At 40.9% G+C, this 14,817-nt stretch overlaps 1 protein-coding gene across 2 annotated transcripts in view; it reads right to left on the reverse strand.

Moving 5' to 3' along the window:
* Positions 1-14,817, reverse strand: part of Anks1b (ankyrin repeat and sterile alpha motif domain containing 1B) — a gene marked incomplete at its 5' end in the record, with an annotated part of 1,074,464 nt that overhangs the window by 72,386 nt on the left and 987,261 nt on the right. For both annotated transcript variants that reach the window (XM_005374511.2, XM_013518589.1), the window contains 2 exon segments: positions 1,029-1,208; positions 3,163-3,270. In XM_005374511.2, coding sequence (XP_005374568.1) covers positions 1,029-1,208; positions 3,163-3,270 — 288 coding nt within the window.

Genomic DNA, 14,817 nt, shown 5'->3' on the forward strand with positions numbered 1-14,817 from the left:
AAGAAGGCACAGCATCCCAGGGAAGAAGGCACAGCATCCCAGGGAAGAAGGCCCAGTAGCCCAGGTTCTCTCTGTCCAAGGTACCTGCAGGCAGATTAGCCACGGTTCTCAGAATTTGCTTCAATTTTTCTTTTGTGAGCTGCAGCACAGAATGTTTACCAAAGGTTTTGAAAAACAGAATCTCACCAAACAGTTGAGAAAAATATTTAACAACCAAGGCAAAGCAATTACAGTCAAATTTTCACCTTGAGATTCTCATCTTAGGTGTGGGAGGCAGAGGGAAGCCTCTTACCACATCAGTCTGAACCTAGAATGAGGATGGGAAGAGTTGATTCTGCTGATAGTTGTCAAGAGGTCTATGTCTTTGACTCTCCAGGCCAAGCTGCAGAGCTAGCTACCCATCTGAAGGTACCGTAAGGACAGCACCACTGTTTGCCCACGGTTGACCTAAGTTTCCAGGTGTTAGGACGGGCTGGCATGGACACCAATACCAAGTCGGAAAGATCTAACTGTGACGATCCCTCCTCTCAATTTGTGTCAGGCAACATCATTATTTTCAGCTATTCAAGGTGACAATATGAGAGTCCCAGGAGTAGAACCCCACGTAAATATGGAAGCTTGGGAGGAAATTCACAGCACTATACAGAGTTAGTCTTTTGTTCCCAACTTCTACCCTGTTATCCAAGCAATTTACATTTTAAAAACTAGGCTTCATCTTCCTTACGAGGTGACTCAGACACAGGATTATCCCCTTTAGTGCAAAGATTTTGTGGGGGCAATGAACTGGACACAATTTCCTCAGCCGGAATGGCCAGAGACAGTAGGTATCTATATTCTTCTCCCCAAAAGGTCTGATCCAGGCTGGTTCAATGAGAGAGCACGCAAGGAAAGATACTTCAGAGTAAAATGGTAAAATTCAAGTTAAGGGTGGACAATGAGCATCCATCATAAGCTACCACTTAGTATCCAAATGTATTACCTGATACAGGTTAAAGGTAAACACATCACAGAGGCTTCGTACACCTTACCTGGGCCATCTGCCTCTCCAGCTTTGATCGGGGAATATCATCAAAGTAGTTTTCATTTCTTCTCCTCCTTGCATCGCCCTGCATGATAATGTGAGGAACGTCTAGGGAGCCACCAGTGGTGTAAGTGCTTTGGCTAAGTGATGGAGACAACTGAGGAGGAGTGTGATTACCACTGGGTTCCTGAATGGAAATACATCATGAAATAAATACCATGTTCTTGTGGCTCATCTCTGGTTTCAAAATTGTGAAATACTAACAAGACAAACTGTGGATTGGGGGGGGGGAGTTGTTTTTTAATCAAATGCCAAGGAACGGATAACATTCCACCATTTATTTTATTCATGGTTCGATCAGGTCAATACTTTTCCCCACCAAGCATTTCAGGTCAAAAAGTTAAAGTCTAAAGAAGCAGGCTCTATTTTCTTAAACCAGACCTCAGGAGTGAGGCACACCCCTGCCGCACACCCCGGACACCAGCATGTGTGCTTACGTGGGAAGGGACTACGAGCAGGGTGCCCTCACCACGGCAGCTGCCATGATGAGAAGCTACCATGGGACCCGAAGGGTCTCGATCCTCCACCGAGGAGTGGTCTGACAGTAGGGCCAGGAAGAGGACACAGTATGGCAACACAGCATGTCACAGGACATACAGACTGCAGAGCAATGCATATAATGACAGAGGGTGCTCTTCAATGGCAATGACAACTCGAGTTGGAGACGAGCCAGAAATAAGCTACGGGGCTGCAGCCGGCTGAGCTCCAGGGTTTGCAAGCAAGAAGAGGCCTGGGACCCTGCCGACTCTCTAGGCTACTTCTCCCTAGACCGTTCTGGATCTTACTGGAGGACTGAGGTCCTACACGTTTGCTTGGGTGCCCCGTCTGGGATCATTTTTTCTCCCCCTTCCCTCGTCTTCTGGGGAGTCAGAAGGAAGGGTTTGGAGGGGAAGGCAAGGGGGAGAGCAAGTAGCTGGAAATTACTCTGCAGAGTCATTCCAGTGTGATTACTCTCCCAAGGTCAACAGCCTCTCTGTGGCAAAAGGCAGGCAAGATAACAAGCCCTTTGCAGCCTCATTTCCCCCCACTTACTGGAGGCTTTTTCTCTGGAGAGGGAAAAGTCAGTCCTCTTTCTGCATCCACACTCCCCAAACCCTCAAGCATCCCAGTGTACCCCAGTTTGCCCAGCAATCAGCTCTCTCTGGGTTCCCTCCTGAAGCCAATTTTCTTCCACCCCATCAGATTCAGCGTGGTCACAGATCTTGTCCTACCAACTGGGCCACGCGGATGCGGGGCTGGGGACTGCTGACTGCCCCAAGACCTTTGCTCCGGCGGTGTAATGTCTGAGGGTGGGGCTGGGCTCTTTGATTGCTAGCGCTGCCTTTTCTTGAGCTCCCAGGAGGGGAATCGGAAGCCAGCCGGTGCAGGACTAAGCCACTTGCCAGGGAGATGCCTGCCTTTGCATGAATTTTAGGAAAGATCTTGCAGGGGTCATGAGAACCAGGGGCTCTTTTCCCCTCCCTGCCATTGCTATCCTGCCTGGAAAGCACCTGTCTCGTTTTCTCTTTCTCTCTGCCTTTTCTCTTTGCCTTTCTCTTTCGCTTTGCTGTCCAAGGTTTCTCTCCAATTTTCCTAACCCATAATTCTACAGTATGGCTGAAAGAAATAAATGTAGTTTATTAAATGAAGTTTTAGATTCTTTATTCTTGATTTTTGATGTGGGTAAAAGTGGTCAGTTTTTGCATCTTGAAAAACAGAAGACCCTGGGGTTAATTTTAAATTGATCTTTACTTAACTGTGAGCCTTGATCGATTTCTTCTCTGTGGGCTTGAGGGGTCTGACAGGAAACTCATTTCCCGTCTCAGTGCAGACAAGAGTGTGGGATAGGCGAAGAGGTGGTGGCCTGGCAGACTGCATCCCGACACAGATGTATTTCTAAATCCCCCAAATATAGACTGAACTAATTAAGAAAAGCAAACCTGGTTTTGTAAAACATGATCAAAAGGAAGACTTCTTTTTACACCGATCAGGAAAGCTACGCGGACACAGCTTATATTCCTGACCCACTGCTTCAGTTGTTTTATTGCACAAAATGATTTTTAAGAGTTAGGCAGAGAAGCACAGGGCCATGAGGCACTTACCCTGAGGGTGATGGAGCGAGGGGGCTTCTGTGGCGGGTCGTCGTGCAGCCTGTCTCCCAGAGATGCCAAAATGCGTTTCCTGTGGCCAATCAAATTGATTTTTAAAACCTGAAACAACATGTATTTGGGTTAACTATTTCATCCAAGAAAAGATTTTTTTCTATGTCCTAAAACGTAAGTGCAAAGAGATTTGCGCAAATGAGCTCCGCCCATGAGAGATGGGGTGCAAAATCAGGGGGACAAAGAGGAGGAGCCTGGAAGTCTGAGAGAAAAAGAAAGCACAGCAGGTTCTTCTCCCTCTCCCACTCCTGCTGCCGAGTCCATCCTCTACCCGGTAGCCAGGAGGCCCTTCAAAAGCACACACCAACTCTTTACCACCAACGAACTTGAGACCCTCTAGGGACTTTGCTTTGTAGTTGTTGTTATTGGGATTGAACCAAGGTCTTCACACCAAGCTATGTCCCCAGGCTGCTGCTTGTTCTTTTTTTTTTTTAATTTCAAGACAATTTCACTAAGTTGTCCAGGATGGCCTCAAATCCTCCTGCCTCAGCCTCCTAGTATATGCTACCACACCCAGCTTTCCTAGCCTCTTAAGAATAAAATCTGTGCCCCCACCTGGCCTCCCAGTCGATAGGCCTGGTTGTGCTCAGTCTCTCTTTATCCAGGGGACTGGGATAGGTTTGACGCTATTTTATCCCAAATGCCTAAAGAAGGGCTTATAGCCAATAAGGGCTAATGAATATGAAAGGATGATGTTAATGAGGGGGGGCAGTGAATTAGGGTGAGGATACAGTACTGCTGGGGATGGTAATCTGAGATGCTGCAGAAGGCACCTGCTGAGGAGCAGCTATCAAGGGGAACCAAGATCTGCACAGACCCTCGACCCGCACATGAGATGCCTCCTCTTTCATTCTTCCTGACATCTCCTCCCCAATGGGCTGCTTCATGCTTTACAGATGAGGAAACTGAGGTTCAGAGTGGTTGCTTAAGCCTAAGAGCCAGTATGCGGTGACACTAAGATCTGAATTGGGTTTGCTGGACTCCAAAGCTGGTTTTGCTCAAAGGTATGCAGTGTAAAGTTCTAGGTGTATCCTCGGCAGTAGACTTCTTAAAACAATGTGTTATGAATCGACCTACAAACTTTACCTATCCCCTTCCTTCCCGGCCCATGTGTCATCCTAGGATGTATCAACTCTGATTGTGTAGTAACTTGTTTCCAAGGTAGCTACCCGTGTAATTTCCTCTTCTCTCTTCAAGTTTTAAGGCTGACGAGAAGGCATTTCTTAGGCACAGATCTTGTGCTATCTGGAATTTTTACTGATCTCTTTGTCAGCCTGTTGGACTTCCTGCCTAAAGTGACTTAGATTTTAAATAGCACTACAGCCTATTCCCTTCATGTCTGCCTGTGGATGGCGATGGGAAATGTTAACCAAAGCAGATGTCTACATGTACTACACCCCTGTGATTTTATAGAGCTTCCTCTTCTTAGGCTCTTGCATCCTGATCTTTGCAAATTTGCTCTCATAAAGCAGCTCCTCTTTCCCACCGACCACTTTAGGCGGACTTCCTCTGGACCTTACACCTTACTACAGTTGCTTAAGGTTTGTTGAAAAACAAAAAAACAAAACAACAACAACAAAAAAAAACCAGCTTACAGTAGTCCAGGTGGAAGTAAGCCATGATTTTATGTTTGAGCAGGATACCATTTTCTGCTTTTAATGCCTCTTTTAAAATGTTGTACATGCGCCTGATTTCTGACTGGTCTTTTAGCTGCAGTGGGAATAACTGGCAGTGGTGGTATACATGACTGTAAAATCTCCTAATTTTATCACTGATAGTTCAATGCCATTTAATCTTGGGAGAATGGCTTGAATTTTTTCCCCCTAAATTCCTTATCTTACAGTCGTCTGTGCAAAAGGCCATCTGCCATTCTGCCCACTCATGTAGCCCTGCGTTGCTTTCTGCATTTATATTAACCAGCATGGCATTTTGCTACCTGGAAGAGCCTAGCAGTTTTATTTCATAAATCTGGAAATTTCAACATGCACTCCTCTTCCAGATGATTTATAAATATGTGAAGGAAGAGTGGTCCCAGGGCTGATTACTTGCAGGCGGCATTATTTATATGCTCTAAAGAAGTGCCCTTATATTCTTGCATTGCTGTTTTTTTTTAAGTATCAAGATCAAAGAATTCTCATCTCAGAAAAATACAACATTAACCTTTCCAAAGGTATTTTGCAAGTTTAAACACACTATGTTTTCTTTTATTCTCATTTTCAATTATTTTGCCAAAGGCTTCCATTGGATGTAGATTCCTCCCAGAAATTCCCTACGGTGTTTCTCCCAGGAGGTCATTGGACCTGATGCTAATGATGCTACTCTGAGCTTCTGAAGCATGCTAAGAAAGATTTTTGTAGGTAATAAAGACAATCAAAATTATTTTGACAACTGACATGAAATGACAAATAATTTTGGTAAAATTGAGCTTGTGTGACCGCCATATTGCTTTTTGTTTACTCTCCCATAACTAAGCTATGGGCCAGTGATCCGGTTCCTCTGATCTCATTACTCTTATCTATAAGTGGAGGAAACATTAAGGCCAAATTCCAGCGTTGCTGGGAAGATGAAGGGAAAGCTGTGAGAAGAGCCAGCCCATGCCAGGCACACAGAGAGTATGACCCCCCGCATGCTGTTCCAGTTCAAGCACTTTGATGGATGCAGAGAAATCTCGACCCAAAAGAATTCAGAATCGGTCATTTACATAAAGCTAACCACGTCCAACAAACAAGCTCATGATTTATGTGAAGAGATTTGGTTAACTTTGGCAAATCCTCACGGAAGTACTTTATCCTGTTAGGGATGTCTTTCATTCCTAGCTACTAGTTTGATACTAGACTACTTTCAAAGGACGTATATGCTATCCCGTGATTCACACTGTAAACTATTAGCAATAATGTATTTTCACAGGGAATTCTGTGTGATGCCTGCTCGTTTTTGCCTGACTTTGTAACAATCCTATGAGTCTTATCCAAAATTGAATTATTGTAATGTTTTCAGATGTGAGACCCCCTTCTACCAGAGCTCTAGTGTTGTCTTTTCTGTAGAACCACCAGGAAGAGGTGGGTACATAAACAAACAACAAGTGAACACAGAATGATGCCATATGTCCAGAACACATGGGTAGCTCCTTATTTTTTTAGAAATGACCCCATATCGTAGAAGATGATGACTAGCATTTATTGAAGATTTGCTATGTTCTAGTTCTGTATTACGATTGTGCTAGAAATTGTGCCAAATGCTTATGTATGTGTAGAACTTGTTGAATCCTTCACACATTGTAATTTCCATTTTAGAGATGAAAACATGTGACTCAGAAGTACTGAATGACTCCTGTTATTCTCACTGCTCACGGCATCGTGGCCAGCATTTGTCGCTGATTCTTAACTTGCTCTTTGCCATTCACCGTGCTCTTCTTCTTATGAACTTCTGCTCCTTTGATCTTAGCTACACTGTTGGTTATTCCACTATCTTCCTTCTTAAGATGGTGCTTAAATTACTGTGTTTAAAACATTCACATCGGGTCTCAAGCATCTGAAAACACAAAAATAATTCAGTTTTGGGTAAGGCTCATAGATTTTTAAAAATTCAGGCCAAGAAAGAGCTGGCATCACACAGAATTCCCTGTGAAGATACATACATAAACCAAGGACAGGAGACCTTTGTCACTGAAGGTTGGATCTGAGTTTCTAATATCCAACATGGCAGAGAAGGTGATGTGCAGCTTCAAAACTCCCAATGCAACAATGAGGACCCCAACTGTCAAGACGGTAACAGAATATTCCCAAGAAAGACAGTCATTTTGGAAAAGTTAAGTCCAAAGGCAGTTAAGTTTGCCTTGAGTGAGAATAGCTCCACCTCTGATCATTTTTTTATTTTATAGAGAAAAAAATAAAAACTGATACAGTTTTAAAACAATAGGAGATTAACAAAGGTTATTATATTGCATATTACTATCTTCATTTATTTACTCAGATTACAAGATATAGGCATGAAAGATTAATCAAGCCATATAAGTGCAAACTATTCTTTTAAATGAACTAATAGAAATTAGCAGTATATTTACTTTAGCTATCTTGTGTATATATGTTTTTTTCGATTCCTGGTACCAAAAAAAAAAGATACTTGTGTATATACATTTTCTTTTCTCTTCTTTCTTTTCTCCTTTCCCCTATCCCAGTTATTCTCTCCTTTTGAGCAGTTTCTTCCCCTTGCACAATATCTATTGTACATTTTGGATTTTATTTACTCTTTCAGTTTTTTAAACTAGGGAGACAATATGATGTTTAAACATGTGAGTCTGATTTATTTCACTTATGAGCATAGTCTCAAGTTGCATCCATTTACCTATAAGAGCCTCGAGTTAATCCTTCTTTATAGTTGAATAGCACTGTAATGTATAAAAATATCACATCTTTTTTTATCTGTTCCTTGGTTGATGGGCATTTGGGTTTTTTCCAACATTTAGCTATTATAAATTGTGCTGCTATAAACATGGGTGTACATATATCACTATGCTATGATGTCTATAATTCTTCTGGGAAAATATTCAGAAGGGGTATAGCTGGGTCGAATGGGACCTCCAATCCTAGTTTTTTGAGGACCACACTGATTTCCACAGGGGTTGTACTACATCCCCACCAACAGTGGAGAAGGGTTCCTTTTATCCTGCAACCCCGCCAGCATTCATTATTGGTTGATTTCTTGATGATAGCCATTCTTTCTGGGGTGAGATGAAATCTCAGTGTTGTTTTAATGTGCGTTTCTCAAATGACCTATGATGTTGAACACTTTTTCATATATTTACTTGCCATTTGTATTTCTTCATCTGAGAAGTGTGTATTCATTTCAGATGCCAAGTTTTGGATTGGGTCTTTGAATTTTGGAGCCTCTGATTTTTTTCAGTTCTTTATATATTCTAGATAGAAGTCCTTTGTCTGAGGGAGACTTGGTTGAATTTTTTTCTCTCTCTGTGGGTTTTCTTTTCACTCTGTTGGTGATTTCTTTTGATGTGCAAAAACATTTTAATAAGATGAGATCCCAGTTGTTGATTCTTTGAAGTATTTCCTGTGCAGTTTGGTTTTTGCTCATGAACTCTCTGCCTACCCCTATGTCTTCAAAATTTCTACCTACTTTGTCTTCCAGTAGGTAGAATATTTAGATCTTTGATCCATTTTGACTTTAGTTTAGTGCATGATGATAGACCTGGGTCTAGTTTTAATCTCTGGCATATAGAGAGCCCGTTTTTCCAGCACAATTTATTAAAGAGACTATCTTTTTTCAAGTGAATGTGTTTGGCCCTTTTGTCAAAGATAAAGTGGCTGAGTGTGTTTACGGTTGTGTCTGAATTTTCTAATCTGTTTCATTGATCCTCAGGTCTGTCTTTTACCAGTACCATGCTGATTTTACCACAGTAGATTTGTAGTATAATTTCAAGCCAGGGATTGTGATGGCTTCTGCCTTGCCTTTGTTGCCCAGGCTTGCGTTTGCTATTCTAGGTCTCTTCTGTTTCCAAATGAATGTTAGCAATGTTTTCTCTAGTTCTATGAACCTCTGATCATTTTTAGTAGACTCCTATGGCCCCAGGCACCATGACCAAGGACTTGGGAATCATTTCTTTTCAAAAAACAAAAACCAAAAAATCTCCAGAGCAATGCTTACTGTTAGAGAATTCTGTAAAGCTGTCATTCCCACTTAGGTGAGAGTTAATTGTGTACACAAGAAAACCATGGAAGCAGAGGATGGAGTAATGGTAAGACACTGGGAATTTATTTTGAGATACTAAGAAAATTCAGTTCAACTCAAAAAACACTACTGTATTTCTGCTACAAATTATTTGGAGGATTCAAAGGGGTAAACTGACAGAGCTTATAATAGTGGAGAGACAGGGCACAAGTAGCTCTACTGTCAAACTATTAGTTAAGAAAAAAATATCTATGAACACAACAAGGTAGTTGTGTAGAGTTCCAACTGCAGAGTTCCAGTAGATAAGAAATAAAAGTCTCTGTATTGTAAAAAATGACTTTCATTTTACAAATCATAGAAGAAATGTGGGTCAAAGGTGAGGATTATTGTTGAAGCAACACAGGCCTCCAGGAATTTTCTCCAGTTATCAATTAAACAGGACAACTGCAGAAGCCTCACCGAGTATTTGAGCAATAGGAGAATATCTGTGTTGAATGACAAGGCTATAATATTATGTCACTGTCATTACGTGTCTGGGCTTAGCTGCAGGAATTCTTCTAGACAGTATCATCATATTACCCTTGCACTGAATAGCTCAAATCAGACTATGTGTCACAGCAAAGCTGAAAGTCAGTATACTATGGCTTCTTTGCTTTTGAATTTAATGTAACATAAATTTAGCAGGCTTTAAATCCTGTATTAAAAATAAAACCATATTTCTATTGCAACAGGAATACTAGTTTCCCACTATAGATATTTTATAAAATACAGAAAAACACGAGAATAAGTTATCCATGGGCTATTAACATTTAGGGAGTACCTTTTTACTTTCCCCCTGTGATTTGTTTTGTGGTGATCATATGGTAAGTACGGTTTTCACCTTGATTTTTTCACCTAATATTCAAGTCACAGAACTTTTCTATACATACGACTCTGAGTAGGCATTGTAAGCAGCTCCCTATAAGACTGTGTCAGACGTAGTTCATAATTTATTGACCATTATTTCCCTTATTGTTGGAAATATAGTTTGTGCTTCTTTTCTGAATACTGAACAATCCTCATTCTTCAAAAAATCCTATTATCCTACCATTTCCATTTTCATTGTCATTCTGGGTAGCCACAATACGAACAACACTAAAAAAATGTTGCAAGAATGCACATGATTTGCAAGGAGAAGTCATGTAGCAACAGTCTGTTCCCATGTTCTGCATGAAATCTCAATCCACTTATTGCCGCCTGGACCAAGTCCTCCGGGGAAAATCACGGATCCACGTAATGTTCCTCAGTGTCACATTTTGCATTTGTTCAAGTCTGGAGTTCAGATTTAGCTGACAGATGTGAGACAGTACGTGTAACCAGAATTCTCCGGAGATCACACACGCCGCAATGCTGAGCACACCAGTGATTCTAGTCATCGTTGCTATGGGGCTGCATCCTTTGATTTCTACTTAGGGAGAGAGGCGAAAGCACTTCCTCCTGCATTTGCAACCTTTTCCCACTTTCAGGGAGATTCCGCCCCCTTTCCTTTTTAGATATTTGCCAGTGAAAGAGCAGCTCCCATGCAATCTAAGGAGCTCATCTGCCTCCCGTGCAGCCTCTTCGAGAGACCTGGAGTGTTCAGAGACGTTCTGGTGTTCTTAAACCCCGATGCTGTAAGTTCAGGTGGAAGCTTATCCGCGTTGTTCTCATCTGCATAACTACAATTGCAGTTCAGTGTGAAAATCTCCCTCCTCCTGGCAGTCATTTTAATAATTTACACCTCAGAGCACTAAAGCTAATGCGCTTGTGGACCACCCTATCTTAGCTCCCCAAATCCCAGAGATTCTCATCGGAACTTCAACCAGTTCTTGACTGTGACATTTTTCTTTGTTATTTCTTGGGCTGCAGTGATCCATGTCTGGAATCATATGGGGATGGAAGGACCTCAGAAGCAGAAAGTCAGGACACTTAGTTCTTTCCCTGACTCTTGTTCCAGCTAAGCAGTCTTTCACACATTGAAGCTATAATGTAAAGGGACCAAAAAAATCTTACCTCACAAACACTTACTGGTTATCTTTCACACATAAACACCACGTTATGCAGTTTGTGAGCCACAAAGAAGAAAAAATATGTAGTCCTGATTCTTGAGATATGAGGTGGAAAAATATAATTCTAAACTATAATTTAAAACTATAAAGTATATACATGCATACATATACCTTTTTCTCTCTCTTCCTATCCAGCCATGCATCACCACCTACACAGATATTTATGTCTAAACAGCTTTTCCAGCCTAAAAAAGATTCTTGAGGATTGACTAGGAAGCATCCCTAGAAATTTTAAATCAGTGATATTATTTCTCCTTAAGTATAACAGAAACTTAAAACTTTCTTATTCTGCCCTTGAATAACTCTGCCAGCAATATTTTGTACAATATCTTTGTTACTTAAACATGCTATTATCGATCTCCCTGGGGAGATTTTAGATCAAGAAACTGTGCCTTTCACCTCTCCAGCTCTCTCTTGTATTGTCTCTTTGCTCCCTGTCTACAGACTTCTGCATATTCTAGGGTGTCCTTGCCCCCTTTTTTCATTAGGCTTTTGCAAAGGTGAAATCAAAATCCACTTAAAGCCCTCCTCCTTCACCTTGGATTACATCGACCTCCTTCTCAGAATTTCCCTAGTGTTTATAGGGTGCTCTTGACACTTGACACACACTGAATGTACACCCAGCTCTTTTTAGGTCTGTGCGTCTTACCTGGCCGACCGGACTATAAGCTCTGGGAGGTCAGACGCAGTATCTAGCACCCAAGTTCACTGCCACAGTCCGTTCCCAAGGGCTCCACTCTAACCCCTGCCAAGGTGGACAAATGCAGCAGATGGGAAGCAGAAAGAAAAGGAGGGCCGGGGATATAGCTCAGTGGCACAGCGCCGGCCTGGCAAGCACAAGGTCCTGAGTTTGATTCCCGGTACCAAAAAAAAAAAAAAAAAAAAAAAAAAGGAAAGAAAAAGAGAGGAGCACTCATATCTTATTTCTTTCCCTATCCGCTCAAGAAATGTCTACCTCTTTCGAGATTCGGGAGTTTAATTTCTATACAGCATCTTACCATAGGTGATGTAAAATCCTATCTCTCTCAACTTTTAACTCCTCTTTATTTCCACTCCTTTATGTCAACAAATCCTTTTGATTACGTCAGCCAAACTCGCTTTTCCTTCTGATATTCAAAGTATTTGCTGCTAAGTCTTCAGCATAATAGCTTGTATGAAGGTGCCAACAAAATAAAACTATACTAAACGGTAGGAAGGAAAATAGGTTCAAATTATGTAGCTCCAGAGAAAGCAAAGGACAGAGGGAAAAGAAAGTGTCAAGAGGGGAGAATGTGTGTTTTTGAATACAGTCTGTCTCAATACACAAGAAATACTAATTATGAGGAAATGAGATAATCTTTGCATGGAAAGAGAGACTTTAACGGTATAATTGCCTCTGAGCACTTGAAGGTTCTGGAGGTACAAAGCCTTCTTTTGTAATCAATGAGGATCTTAAGTTTACTTGTAAAGCTCTCTGAATCACCTCTTGATGAAGGTACTAATTTTCTGATTATATTTTCACATAAACATTGCTCTAGAAGATTAAAAAAACAACAAACCAACCAATCTCTAATTAATTTCCTTGTAAGCTACTTTTAAATACAGCTTACTACAAGTTAGGTTTTCATAGGAGAAATTTGATTTGCATCGCTCAATAAACCAGTCATTGGTATTACTGAAAGAAAAATTGGTTATAGAAGAAAATAGAAAATATGTGTACTATCTCACATCTGAAGTTATTCTTGGAGGCATTAAGATGTGCTAGTGGCATTTGAAAACTGCAAATCTGTTTGTAATTTTATTAATACATAAAAGTGCTCTGCATCTTAAGAAGCAGAGAGACAATTGTTTTCCTTTATATTTTGCTAGCCACAGAGGATTTTTATAGGCACTGAGGGCATTTTCCTTCAGATCTAGAGATCATAAAATTTACAATCAATTATACTTTATGACTGATGATCTCAATATTGCAAATGAAATTATGGGTATTAAAACTCATTATTAAGTCCACAAGTATAAAATACACTGAAATATGCAAAATTTGTGAATACATACATATCTTTAAAGAGAGACTTTAAAACAAATTGAATCTAAAAAGAATGCTAGGTCAGTCAAGGGTCTGGTCATGCACTTTTTTGGATTATAAATGGTCTTTGTTGCTGCTCTGCCTCTTTTCTGGCCGTTTGCTACTTTAATGGCATATACCACCCTCCACCAGAGGATGGAATAGTGAAAGAGGCCATGAATTCAACCCAGTCAATTCTGTTTCTTGTCAGCAGCTCTGATAAAAGAATCTGATGTGGGAGGAGATACAAAATCTATCTGCAACTGGCAAAAATTAAGGTTTAAAAATGCATCCATGGATTGTACTTAGCTTAGCTGTACTCCTGCACTGTAGAATTGGGTGCTCACCGTGTTTAAGGCTGTACCATATATGTTAGGAAAAAGGATGGTAAGGGTTTAAAAAATGTACTTCTGGGGAGAGTAGATGTTAGTCCCAAGGACAGGTTCAAGAGGAGAAAGAGCAGCACGATGACAGCGAGAGAGATTTCTTACACTCTCTTCCATTACATCAACACCTCTACCCCACTGCAATAAAAGAAAGAATGTCGTCCAGAGAAGTCACACAGTGGAAGAAAGCTGGAATCACTACACCGCCATTAGGATGATAAAACAAAAAGGCAGGTAATACTAAGCAATACATACTAAGTAGTAGTCAAGATGTGGAAGAACTAGTGCTCTCATGTTGCTGGTAAGAATACGAAACAATATAGTCTCTTTTGAAAATATGACTCAGTTTCTTAAAATGCAACCCAGAAAGTCCACTCCTAGTTAGTAACCCAAGAGAAATGAAAATATGTCCACATAAAGATTTGTACATCAATTTTTAAACATTCATACAAACATTAGTCAAACAGTCCAAATGTCACATCAATTAAATAGAGACTTAAAACATGTCATATGCATGCAATGGAATACTGCTCAGGAATAAAAAGAAATGGGGTATAGGTACATGCTATAGCATGGGTGGACCTCAAAGACATTACATGAAGTGAAAGGAGCCAGATACATAAGATTATTGTACAAGTTCATTTCTATGATGTTTTTAGAAAACGTAAAGCTGTGTAGAGAGAACGCAGATCCGTGGTTGCTAGGTTAGGAGGGGGACGGGGATGGACTGTAATGGTCATGAGGAAATTTTGGTATGACAATGGGCTAAAACTGGATGTGCCAATGGTTGGGCAGCTCTGTAAGTTTACTGAAAACTACAGAACTGTGTACTTAAGAAATGGGTGACCTGTAAATGCAATAAAGCTGTTTTAAGAAAAGAATGCCTGGATCATGCATTCAGTATTTAGAAGATAGAGTCTAAATAAGGCCATTCCTAAGGCTAGAATTCAGGATGCTCCAGGGGAGCCTCTGTTTATCCGTACCTCTGTTCTCTGTGCCACTTATCAGCTGGACAACATGGAGCTGCAGGATGCCCAGGACATCTCCAGGAAAATCTGACCCACAGGACAGCTTTCTGTATTATTTAGCTGTAGGCTAGTGTATGAATAGCACATTCTTTGTTATATGTGCATAATAAATCAGTACTGACTTCCCATATGTGAGTGTAATTTTTGATGGCCTTTCTCTGCCTAGCTATGGCATGTTGGTAAAAATGCTAACACTCTCTAAGTACTTACAACAAATGGCTTGAGAACGTTTGAAAAGAGCGCAGTGATCACGGGAGCCAGCTTGGGTTCTCTCTCTAGGGGTAACAGGTGATGATAAAGCAATGACCTTCAAGAAGTAGAACAAGGTTGCAGTCTAAGCACTAAGTGAATCACACCAACAGAGTGGA

This window comes from Chinchilla lanigera, unplaced genomic scaffold (assembly GCF_000276665.1).
Source record: "Chinchilla lanigera isolate Chin_1 unplaced genomic scaffold, ChiLan1.0 scaffold00004, whole genome shotgun sequence".
NCBI classification, from domain to species: Eukaryota; Metazoa; Chordata; class Mammalia; order Rodentia; family Chinchillidae; genus Chinchilla; species Chinchilla lanigera.